At 56.6% G+C, this 11,377-nt stretch overlaps 1 protein-coding gene across 3 annotated transcripts; it reads right to left on the bottom strand.

The window, feature by feature from the left end:
- Positions 1-1,979: 1,979 nt before the first annotated feature.
- Positions 1,980-10,765, bottom strand: PRSS36 (serine protease 36). Of its 3 annotated transcripts, none has more exons than XM_086374821.1 (15): positions 10,569-10,765; positions 10,238-10,273; positions 10,014-10,049; positions 9,473-9,635; positions 8,757-9,037; positions 8,134-8,300; positions 5,371-5,620; positions 5,132-5,261; positions 4,530-4,786; positions 4,280-4,443; positions 3,777-4,014; positions 3,523-3,664; positions 2,994-3,259; positions 2,795-2,916; positions 1,980-2,531 (listed from the first exon to the last, which is right to left on the bottom strand). In XM_086374821.1, the coding sequence occupies exons 1-15, from the start codon at positions 10,603-10,605 to the stop codon at positions 2,253-2,255; spliced, it is 2,568 nt and encodes an 855-aa protein (XP_086230947.1). In that variant the 5' UTR covers positions 10,606-10,765; the 3' UTR covers positions 1,980-2,252. The 3 variants fall into 3 exon arrangements, 2 of the variants coding, with proteins under 2 accessions (XP_086230947.1, XP_086230946.1); XM_086374820.1 differs by having other exon boundaries at positions 10,238-10,306; positions 10,569-10,748; XR_015154529.1 differs by lacking the exon at positions 3,523-3,664 and having other exon boundaries at positions 10,238-10,306; positions 10,569-10,748.
- Positions 10,766-11,377: the final 612 nt, after the last annotated feature.

The raw sequence follows: 11,377 nt of genomic DNA, 5'->3' as shown, positions 1-11,377 counted from the left end.
ATATGGATCTCTGAGCCAGGACTTTAGGGCCCAGGCTGGAGGGCAGGGAATTCCTTGATTGGGAAAGGGGATGAGACCAACTTGGGAAGGAGTCTAAGCTGAGGTGGAGAAGGCAAGATGCTGGACATGATGGGTCGGTTTGGGTAGAGAATGGGGCATATTAAATGTTTATGGAGGATGGCATATGTATGACTGACTGGGTATGGGGAACAGATAGGGGTGTATGTCCCTATGGAGACAGATTCAGGGGAGTATTCTCTTTGGGATCTGGCAGCTAAAGAAGTCAGGCGCCAGAATTCCCTGGTGATCCAGTGGTCAGGACTCTGCACTTTTACAGCAGGAGGTGGTCATGGTCAGGTGATCCCTGGTCAGGGAACTAAGATCCCTGAATTCTAGGTAGCATAGCCAAAAAAGAAAAAAGAAAAAAAGCCATGTGCTTTAAGAACCTCTGTCCAGGGACTTTCCTAGCGGTCCAGTTAACCACTGGAAGAATCTACCTTCCAGTGAAGGGGTGCAGGTTTAATCCCGGGCCAGGGAGTTGAGATACCACATGGCGTGGGGGCAACTAAGCCCAGGCGCCCCCACTACTGGATCCTCGACCTCTAGAGTCTATGCGCCGTAACTAGAGAGAAGTCCATGCACCACAGCGAAGAGTGTGCTGCAACTAAGACCTGGTGCAGCCAGAAAGAAAAGAAGATCCTCTGTCCATCTCGTCAGTCCCTCAATCTTTCAAGAACTTCCAGCTTTCCTATAGGTCTTCCCCTACCCTCTGCCTAGTCAAACCTCTGCTGCATATGAGTGACTCAGCCATCTGCTCATACCCTTTGCTGCAAACAGTGACTCCAGCCGCAGAGCTGCCCTCACTGGGGGTAGCACCCGTTGCTACCCTTAGCTACCCTTGGCTGGTTTCCACCCCAAGCAACCCTCCTGCCCCATATGGGTCTTCCTTTGCTTTTATTCTGTGCTGGAACATCATCTCCTCTGGGGCTTTCTCCTGACCCCCAGTCCATGTGTTCCCCACCAAGCTGGGAGCATTTCACGGGCTTGTCAAGGCCCCAGCCATGTTGCTCCATGTGATGCGGGGGTCATAGTTCCCTGATCAGGGATGGAACCCACATTCCCTGCAGTGGCAGCGCAGGGTCCAGAGTTAGCTGGAGTTAGCCAGGAGTCAGCAGTTAGCAGGAAACATGGTTGAATTAATACATGGAGGTACACTGGCTGTGGCTTCCCTGGTGGCTTAAGATGGTAAAGAATCTATCTGCAATTTGGGAGACCGGGGCTGGATCCCTGGGTTGGGAAGATTCCCCTGGAGGAGGAAATGGCAACCCACTCCAGTATTCTTGCCCGGTGAATCCCACAGACAGAGGAGCCTGGTGGGCTACAGTCCATGGAGTCGCAGAGTCAGACACAACTGAGCAACTAACACACACACACACAGACACACTGGTTAGTGATGGGAAGAGGCTGTAAGGTGTACAGATGAGGGACTCATGATGGGGTCCAGACCATGGGGGCTTTGGGCAGGATGTAGTGGGCCCTTGAAGGGTTCAAGTGTGGTGTGTGTACGAGGACATCGGAGGCGTACACTCTGGGACACCATTCATCAGGGTGTGTATATGGGGGAGGCTCCCCGTGGGTACAGAATATGACAGACAGACCCTGGACTCCCAGACCCCTGGACTCTACCACTGACCCTCACCCTCAGTCCTTTTTGGTCTCGATGGCGAGGGGCAGCGGGGCCAAGGCTGAGGTGGCCAGCAGGTGTCGGGGACGCTGATTCCACTGGGGATGTGACACATACCCAGCTGGCCACCCAGCCTCCCCGCCCTGGGGCAGGAATGGACAGCTGCCACCTTATCGGAGACACATTTCCTGGTTGCCCACAGCCTGACTCACAGAGGCCTAGGAGGGAGAGGCCCAGCCCTGGGGCCCCCCCTGGCCCCCTCAGCCTGCCTCCAGCCGTGCCACAAGGCCACGTGTCTGTGTTTACATGTTTATTGTCCGCTGGCTCCCGCTGCCCTCAAGAATGCCAGAGCCCGAAATAGCTGGGCACTGAGGCCCAATTATCCGAAGCCGCTGCAGTCTAGGTGGGTGGAGCGCTCCAGAGGTTCTGGGTAAGGGAATGGGAGCCGGTTGGGCTACATTCCAGCCTCACTGGGCGGGAAGTAGAAGGTGGAAGGGGGTGGGGGAGGTGAAGGGGAGATAGCCCAGGGCCCTGGGGGCTGGGGAGGTGGCGGAGTTGGGGGGGGGGCTCAGCCCTGGATCAGGGGGGTCAGAAGCAGCAGGAAAAGAGCAGCCCGCGGGGAACCTGAGGCCCTGGCCATGTCAGGGGGACAGAGGTCGCTGCCTTCAGGGAGCCAGTGGGGGAAGCCGCTGGGGGGTAGAAAAGGTGCCTCCCCCACTGTCTGGGAGATCCAGGCCTCTTCAGGGCCAGTGGCAGCAAACAGCTCCCGGCTGCCTCGAACAGCCATGCCCACGAGGACCCAGGAGCCTCCCTCAGTCTGGCACAGGAGCGGAGGGGCTGAGGTCACCTGCAGCATCAGGGCCAAGACCAACAGGGGCCCTTACTCTTCCTTCCGGTCCCCTGCGCCTTCTAGGACCCAGTCACAAACCACTGTTCCTCTCCATCCTCAGGCATCTTGGCCCCTGGTCTCTCCCGAGGTCCAGTCAGAAAGCACTGCATCTTCCTATCTGAAACCCAGCACCTAAGAAGCCCCACCCTGCTCTCTCCCTGGCGTCCAGCTGCCCAGCACAGCCTCTGCCCTGACCCGACCAGGATACCCAGGCCCCATACCTCACACCTGTCCTCTTGCCCCTCTGCATACAGGACACACAGAGTTCCAGGAGGCAGAAGGCCTTGATAGAGGCAGTGACAGAGTCGTGGAGTCAAGATGGAGACAGCAGCAGCCACAGGGACTAGAGACAGGAAGGAAGGTTGTCCCAGGCATTCTGGCATCCTATCCCTTCTCGTCCCCAGGACCCAGGGCTCTCACCTCTATCCTGGGGGTCCTTCCAGCCCAGTACCCAGCAACTGGCCCCCAGGGGGGTACCCCCAGGGTGAAGGCAGATGGGCAAGGCCGATGGGGAGGGCTCCACTCGGGAGCTCAGCTCCAGGAGGGCCAGGGGGGGCCGCAGTCCCAGATGCCGGGGCAAGCGGATGCTGATGACCAACCGGGACACCTGGTGGCTCTGGGGGAGGGGGCTGGCCCCCGCCCGGCCCAGGTACACTTCAATATAAGGCACCGTTGTAGAGCCCGGCCTGCAGAAACAAGGTCCAGGGTCACTTCCTGATCCCCTCATTGCAGATAAATCCTTCCCAGCCCAGGGGAAAGAATGGAACGAATGTCCAGGGTCATTCCACTAACTCCTTCATTAGACTTCGTTTGAAATCTCTCTTCTGTCTCAAAACACTTCGAGTAATTTCCTGGTGCAATAAAAGCCCTAAAGGGAGAACAGCCCGCTACTGTCCTTTGGCCCCTCTTCCAGTGTCTCCCTCTTGCCAGGAAGATGGGTGAGACCCACCTGAGGACACAGTGAGTGGCTGCCAGGACCCAGCCTGGGGCCACGAGAACGCCAGCGCAGACTCGCTCTCCGGCTACATGCACCTCTGCCAGCCAGGGCCACAGGACCCCCATCGGAGCCGGCTCTGGCTGCAGGCCACAGGCTAGGGAGAGGAGATGACCCCCTCAGCGGGGACCCCACAGCTGACCCTCAAAGCCCCTACCATGGATCTAAGCATCCCCAGGAGCCCCTAAGCCCCAAAGGCCCCTCCTCACCACCATTCTCTGTGTGAGGGGGACAGGTTTGTGCCTCAGTCTCCTCCCCCTCAGGTCCCCAGTCCCAGGCCAGCTGATCCTCCAGGTAGGCCCCCCGAGTCACATGGCTGATCCATGGACCGTGGGTCTGCAGTGGGTAGAAAACTCTGGGACGCAGGCAGTCACTGGGCAAGTCTCTGATTCCAGCCAAGAACCAGGTCCCCTCTTCCCGGCACAGCAGGCTCCAATGAGAGTAGTTCTGTAGCAAGAGGGTCTGTGTGTTAATGAGGGGACAGCAAAAGTCCTGGAGCTTCCCTGGACTCCAAACTGTCCCGTACTCGGACATAAGAAATCCACCTCCTCCAAGCCAGACTCCAACACTAATCTGAGTAAGAAGGCTGCCCTCACTTTAGGATTCTCTTCAAACCCAAGAGGAGTTAAAAAGTCCCACGGTCTTGGAGGCCCCGCCTACAGTCCGCTCCCCTTTCTTACTCCAACTCTTAGACCCCGCCCCCGCCGCTCACCCAGCAGCTCCCCTCCGCCTCCTCCTCCTGGTAGGCGGGGCAGAGCGCCTGCGGAGGCTCTCCTGGCGGCGGCACTGACGCCCCCTGGCGGCCGTACAGGCAGTGACACCACCAGGCGCTCAACAGCTCCGCCTCAAGCAGCGAGCTGGCTCCGGGCGCGGGTTCTGCGAGAGAAAGGGAGGGAGCCAGCGCTCCCGCCGCGTCCGGCCCCGGGTCAGTCCCGCCCGGCCCGCGCCGGGCCCCCGCTCACCCCCGCGGCCCCAGCGAGCCAGGCGGCAGCGGCTCCCTGGCAGGAAATAGTGTTCTGGGTGGGGTAGACACACTGGCCGCGGGGCCGCGCTCAGGTTCACGGGCGCACGCAGCTGCAGCAGCGCCAGGTTCGAGGCGTCGTCCCACGAGGCGTTCTCGTGCGGCACGAGGCGCGCCACCTGCTCCGCGCGCGGGCGCGAGGGCAGTTGCACGCGCCAGTAGTCCAGGTCGCTGGGCGGGCGCGCTGAGCTGATGTGACTGCGGGATGGGGAGACTGGGGACATGGGCTGGATCCTGCAAGCTCAGCTCTAAACCTCCACCCTTGGCTTAGAGTCTGGGTCTCCAGGCAAGATTCTGCATCCCTGACCTGAGAACTGTGCACTCAGACTCCTTCCCCCACCCACTCCGCCCAATTCTGGGTCGAATTTGTATTACCTCTCTATTTGCCCCAGAGAGACTAGGACCCCGATTTTTTAGCTGAATCATACACCTCCAATGGGACCCCACACCCCTACCCCTATCCTACCCAAGGGAATAGCTGGGGCCAATTAGATAGTGTCTCAGACTAAGCAAGAATCTGCCCAAGACTGGGTTTTCACTCACCCTGGAAAGCAACTGGCAGGTGCCAAGACCCAGCTTTCAGACACCAGTGCCCCATAGCAGGGTCTGGATCCTGGGACCATCACCTGGGCTTCCCAGGGCCAGGCCCCTGGCCTTGGGGCTCTCCCACACTCTGAGGGGTAAGAGGCCTGAGTCAGAGGGCCTCCTGAACCCCAGGCAGTTTCCACCTGAACTCAAATCTCCCAGATCCAGCTGACATCTAGGGGTTCTGCCTTCCTCACCTGGCAGGGCGATGGTGCAATTCTCATTCGTGGGCTCGGGGAGGCCTGACTGGGCCTCCGGGGACTGGGTGGGGAAGGCAGGCCCAGGCTCTGAGCCTGACACCTGTTCCCTTATCCATGCCTCATAGGGAGCCACAGCAGTGAAGACTCCGGGGCGGTTCCTCCGTCCACAGCCAAAGCCAAAGCTGGTGATTCCTGCCTGGAACCATCGACCACCTTCCTTGCAGACCAGGGGTCCCCCAGAGTCTCCCTGATGACAGATGACTCAGTGTCACTGGATCAGCCCAGGGACCTACCAGCTTATCCTGGACCACCTCTTCTTTTTGGTCCTACACACAGCCACCTTCTCCTGGAAACCTACATGGGCTGTGCCTTGTCCTCTGTGACCCCTACAGCTCTGAGCAGGAGAAAGCCTTGTAGAACAGAAAGGCTGATGAGGAACCAAAGCCACGAGCACCAAGCTAATGCAGTAAAGGCCACGTCTGAGAGGCCTGCCGGTCTCATTCAGAGCCAAATGATTCCTCAATAAATTGTTAAACCCTGACTTTGGTTTCTAAGCTGTTAGAATTCCTTGTTAAACTGTTAAAGTAAATCGGAGGCACTTCCCTGGTGGTCCAGTGACTAAGAGTCCTTGCTTCCAATGCAGGGGACCCAGGTTCAATCCCTGGACAGGGAACTAGATTGAAGATCCCGAGTGAACTAAGAACCCGCGCAGCAAAAAAAAAAAAAAAAGTAAATCAGAGATGTCAGCATTCAGGAGGAAAAGGCTGTTAGAAAAGCACCAAGAAAGGATGGTTTGTAGATAAGTAAGGAGGAAGAATTACAAGAAACAGACATTAAAACAAGGGTTCTGGGACCGTTTACTGCTGGGGCATTGTCCTTAAGATATGACTATAATCCAGGTCAGGCATCTCTGTGACCTGAGGAGGGTTACAAAGAAAGCTCAGAATTATCCAGAACTGTACTGTCCAATATGATACATGTGCTAGCCCCTGTGGCTATTTGAATTAATTAACATTTAATAAAATTAAAAATTCAGTTCCTCAATCACACTAGCCACCTTTCGAATGTTCAATAATGTATGGGAGAAACCAACACAATATTGTAAAGCAATTATTCAATTAAAAATAAATAAATGTTTAAAAGTCTTCAATAGCCAGTGTGGCTAGTGACTATAATGCTGGACAGTACAGATAGAAAAACATTTCTATCATCATAAATTTTATTGGACAGAAGCACTGGTCTAGAGGAAGCTGAGTTGTTAGCAATCCTGTTCAAGAGGCAGGGATTATGTCCATAGGTCCTGGAACTTCATAATTGGGTGCTATGCTGTGCTTAGTCACCCAGTCGTGCTGACTCTTTGCGACCCCGTGGACTGTAGCCTGCCAGGCTCCTCTGTCCATGGAATTCTCCAGGCAAGAATACTGGAGTGGGTTGCCATGCTTTTCTCCAGGCAATCTTCCCAACCCAGGGATTGAACCCAGGTCTCCCACATGGCAGGCAGATTCTTTACTGACTGAGCCACCAGGGAAGCCCAAGAATATTGGAGTGGGTAGCCTATCCCTTCTCCAGGGGAATTCCTGACCCAGGAATTGAACCGGGTTCTCCTGCATTACAGGCGGATTCTTTACCCGCTGAGTTACCAGGGAAGCTCAAACAGAAAGGTCCCACCGAGACATGAACCTGGATCACTGGATTCAGAGTCTGGAGTGCTCACCATTATACCACGGAACCCCCTTTTTTCATAATGGGGAGGGACCCTGAAATCAATTGGGAGGGACCCTGAAAATCATCAAACCTGAATTCCCATCACCACCATGCATGCTTGAGTGCCGTCAAAAATGTGCCATTTGAGGAACATTTCTGGGGAAAATGGTTAAAATATATCATGTTTTGGCCTTCAGCCCCTTATCCGGAAAATTCCCTTCTGTGAAGGATTAATTCACTTTTAAAAAGAACTATTTGTTGAGTATCCACGAAGTAACAGGTGCTGTGCTCTAGGCTATGGTATGAGATAATTGCTTGGAGAATCCCATGGTCAGAAAAGCCTGGTGGGCTACACAGTCCATAGGGGTGCAAAGAGTCGGACATGACTGAAGCAACTTAGCACGCATGCACAAGGACCAGACCTTGTTCTAAATCCTTTTCAGTGGTGGTTTAGTTGCTAAGTGGGGTCCAGCTCTCAAGATCCCATGGACTATAGTCCGCCAGACTCCTCTGTCCATGGGATTTCCCAGACAAGAATACTGGAGTGGCTTGCCATTTCCTTATCCAAGGGATCTTTCCGACCCAGGGATTGAATCCATGTCTCCTGTATTGCAGGCGGTCTCCTGCACTGCAAGCGAATTCTTTACCACTGAGCCATCAGGGATTCTGAAAATACTTATTATATGTACAAATTTATTTAATCATTATAACCTCCTGACGAAGTAGGTAATGCTATCATCCCCATCTTTCTGATGAGAAAGTCTGCACAGAGGTTAAATAACTTGGCCAAGGCCACACAGCTCATAAGCAATGGTGCTGAGCTTCTAACTGGACATCCACTGCACTATACTGCCCATCAATAATAGTGGCCATCTGTTGAGCCCCAAGTTCTGTCCATTTGTAATCCTCACATCGATCCCTTCTGCTGGCAATCTTGCCCTCTTTTTGCGGATGAGGTTCAGAAATATGAGAGAGGGAGGATTAGTCTATTCCTCATACTGCTTCCTATTGGTCAGGGCTCTGGCTCTGCAGGGAGGTGCAGGCACCTGCCCTCACCTGGCAGGTGTCCCTGCGGCCTTCCCGGTAGCCAGCACATAGCATCCCCGGCAATAGCTGGAAAGTGAGATTGAAGGGGCCAGGGCGGCTGTAGAGACACTGACAGGCAGCCTCTCCCAGCAACCTCAGCTCTACTTCTTGTAGCACCCAGGGGAGAGGCAGGGGGTCTGTGGACAGAACCAGAGAAGAAAGCTGTGAGGCAGGGATGCAGCCCCCTCTTCCCCAGGGCTTAGCCTGGTTCCCTGTGGGGCTCTCCTGGACGTCTGTCCCCATGCGCCATGGCACGACTCAATGCACGAGTCTGAACAAACTCTGGGAGTTGGTGAAGGACAGGGAAGCTTGGAGTGCTGCAGTCCTTGGGGTCCCATAGAGTTAGACACGACTGAGCGACTGAACAATGACGGCTAGGTACCCTGCAACTGCCTCCTGGACATCTCTGTCTCCTTGCGCCATGGCATTAAACCCACCACATCCAAAATCAATGTCCCCTCTTGCTCCTCTCTGCTCTTCTTAGGACATCATCATCACAGAAATGGCCCCATCAAGTACCCGGGGAGGGATCCACCTGGTAGGCTCCACCCCACAGTCACCCACCTCCCGAGATACCCCCCTTTTCCACTCACCTTCCTCCTGGACGTCCCCCCAGCCGGTGGCCCAGCAGGCGGTGCCCTGAGCAAAGCGGTGCGAGGCTCGGGGCAGGCAGACGGGCCGCACGGAGGGGCCCAACCTGGCGGGTGAGGCCAGGCGCAGCAGGGCCACGTCGGCGCCCCGTTCCACGCTGCTGTAGTTGTCCGGCACCAGGATGGCGGCCACCGCGCGGACGTGCGCGCCGTCCAGGGGCCCGTCCTGCGAGTGCACGCCCAGCACCACCGACCACTCGGCCGCGGGCTCCAAGGTCCCGTTCCTGCGCCGAGGCAGGAAGGGGGTCAGGTGGACCCGAGGGAGCGGCGGACCCTCGTGGGGTGGGGGCTCGGAGTCAGGGAAAAGGTGGGGTCAGCCAGACCCCAGGAGGGGTGCGTCCCATCTAGATTTAGGGCTAGGGCGATCTGGGTTGAGCTAGCTTCGTAAAAGGGGGAGGAGCGAATGCTATTTGGAGGTGTTGGGGCGGAGAACTGGAAAGATGGAATTCAGATTCGGATAGTTGGTGGGGTGACGGGGCGAGTCCTCTGGCTGCCTCCCCAGATAGGCAGAACCCGGATACCCCGCAGAGCACTTAGCGTCAGGACGGTGGGGAGGCAGGGGCGGCCGGGCTCCAAGTTAAGCTTGGGTCCTCGGGGTCCAGCTGCCGGTCGGGCTCGGCTTTTTGAAGGACAGGGATTGGACGTGCGCGAATACTCACGTCACGAAACAGTGAGCAGCCGAGAGGACCCAGGAAGGGGCGATGAGGGAGCCCCCGCAGATGTGGCCCCCGCCATGATGCAGGCTCACCTGCCACGGCCAGGTGCCCGGCTGAGAGTCGGAGCCCCCCACGATTCGGGCAGAGGGCTCGGGGCGACCGCAGTCTGCAAGGGGTACCGTGGAGGTCATCGCCTGTCCCCGCCCCCCACGCCGGAGGCCCAGGTAACTCAGGACAAAGCCCCATTGCCCACTCCCCTTAGTTTGCCCCCTGTCCCCCGCGAAAGAAACAAACGGAAGTTTTGCACTTCTAAGTTTCTGATCACTTCGACCTCGCTTACCACCTTTCGTTGTTGTTCAGTCTCTAAGTCCTGTCTGATTCTTTGCGACCCTATGGATTGCAGCACTCCAGGCTTCCCTGTCTTCCATTATCTCCCAGAGTTTGCTCAGATTCATGTCCATTGAGTTGGTGATACTCTCTAACCTCATTGCCTAGCCAACCTTAACTTCAAGATCTGAGGCTCCTCCCCACTCCCATTCCTTACCCAGATCTTCAGGTTCTTCTTGAGTAGGACTGAGAGCTGGAAGTCAGAGGGGTAAAGAGAGGAAAATACTGGTGACCTCCAGCTCTTGACAATGCCCAGCTCTCACCTTCCTGCTCTCTTCTTCCCCAATTCCTTGCTCTCTCAGCCGCCCTGCCAGCACCCAGGCTACCCGTCCCATCTTTTCTGCCTCTGCCAGTGATGTTCCCCCAGTCGCACTGCCTTACCTGAGTCCTGGAAGGCTTCCGGGATGGGGCTGATGGCTGGAGAGATGGAGGCAGGAAGAGGCTGGAGACCTACAGTTAGGACGATGTGCCCTCCGTGGCCCCCTCCCCCAAAACTTTGCAAGTACTCCATCTCCCCATGGCACCCAGACCTCCATGCCCCTTCTTCTCATAGGCTATTCCTCTTGCCCCTCCCGACACCTCACTCTCATCTTCTTCTGGTGTCCTCCTCTGACACCCTACTCCCCAGGTGGACCCCTGGAGTCCTGCTTTCCAGCTCCCCAGAGGCTAGGACCCAGGCCATTTGCAGCCATGCCCTGTCCCCTGAGCTTACCAAGGATCACAAGCGGGAGAAGCAGGTGCTGGGACATGGTCCGTTTGAATCAGCTGGAGGCGCAGTGATGGGTGAAGATCCACTCCCTGCCACATAGCTCTGTCTCTGCCTCGGCACCCCGTGACTCCTGAGGGTCCAGAAAGAACTCCGCCCTCCCTGGCTGGAGCCCATCTCTGGGAATCTGAGTGGATCTGGGGCTGGAAGGAGGAAGTAGGGAGCCTGAAGGCCCCACCCAGAGCCCCATGTGCATCTCACATCTCTAGAGGCCTGGGGTGGGGGTGGGAGGCAGAGGTCCTAGCTCCTGGACACCTACTGGGTAGGGGAGGAAAGAGCAGAGAACCCCCAAGGGGGGAAGGGGAGGACGGCCAGAGGCTGGGAGGCCAAAGTCCTGGGTCCCTGGTGAGGCAGGGCTGCAGGTCAGCAGTGGCCCTTGGGACAGGGAAGGTGGCCCCTCAGTGGCGTGACTCACCTGAGACTTCATCTCTCTTTGGGGTGTGGCTACCCAAATGGCTTGGCCTTTTCTTCTCACACAGCTCTGGTTACTGGAGTTGCCGGCCAGGTCTGGGACCGGAGCCCTAGGGAATTCAATCCCATCCCAACAAAAGGATCACAGATTCCAGCAGCTTGGGGCAGGGCAGAGGATTCTGGGAGGGGGCTGGGCAGGCTGGTAGGGCCCGAAAAAGGCTCTACCCTTCTTTGTGTTAACGTAAGTACTCTCGGCTGTTGTGCCACTTACTTCGTATGACCTTAGGAAAGTCACTCAACCCAGGTACAGTAGGAGTCGACTTAAGAAATACGATGCTTCAAAG

The sequence above is a fragment of the Bos grunniens genome, chromosome 25 (assembly GCF_055505025.1).
Source record: "Bos grunniens cultivar Pamir isolate PY7600 chromosome 25, Bosgru_T2T1.0, whole genome shotgun sequence".
Classification (NCBI taxonomy): domain Eukaryota; kingdom Metazoa; phylum Chordata; class Mammalia; order Artiodactyla; family Bovidae; genus Bos; species Bos grunniens.
This window is presented reverse-complemented; position numbering and strand designations above follow the sequence as displayed.

What these genes read in the sequence shown, in the direction of transcription:
- PRSS36 (XM_086374820.1), bottom strand. Translation starts at nt 10,605, where the DNA reads ATGTCCCAGCACCTGCTTCTCCCGCTTGTGATCCTTG. An exon ending in TCTCCCGCTTGTGATCCTTG is followed by an intron (nt 10,307 to 10,568) that starts GTAAGCTCAGGG and finishes TCCTAACTGTAG; the next exon opens with GTCTCCAGCCTCTTCCTGCC. An exon ending in GCTGCTCACTGTTTCGTGAC is followed by an intron (nt 9,038 to 9,472) that starts GTGAGTATTCGC and finishes GCCTCGGCGCAG; the next exon opens with GAACGGGACCTTGGAGCCCG.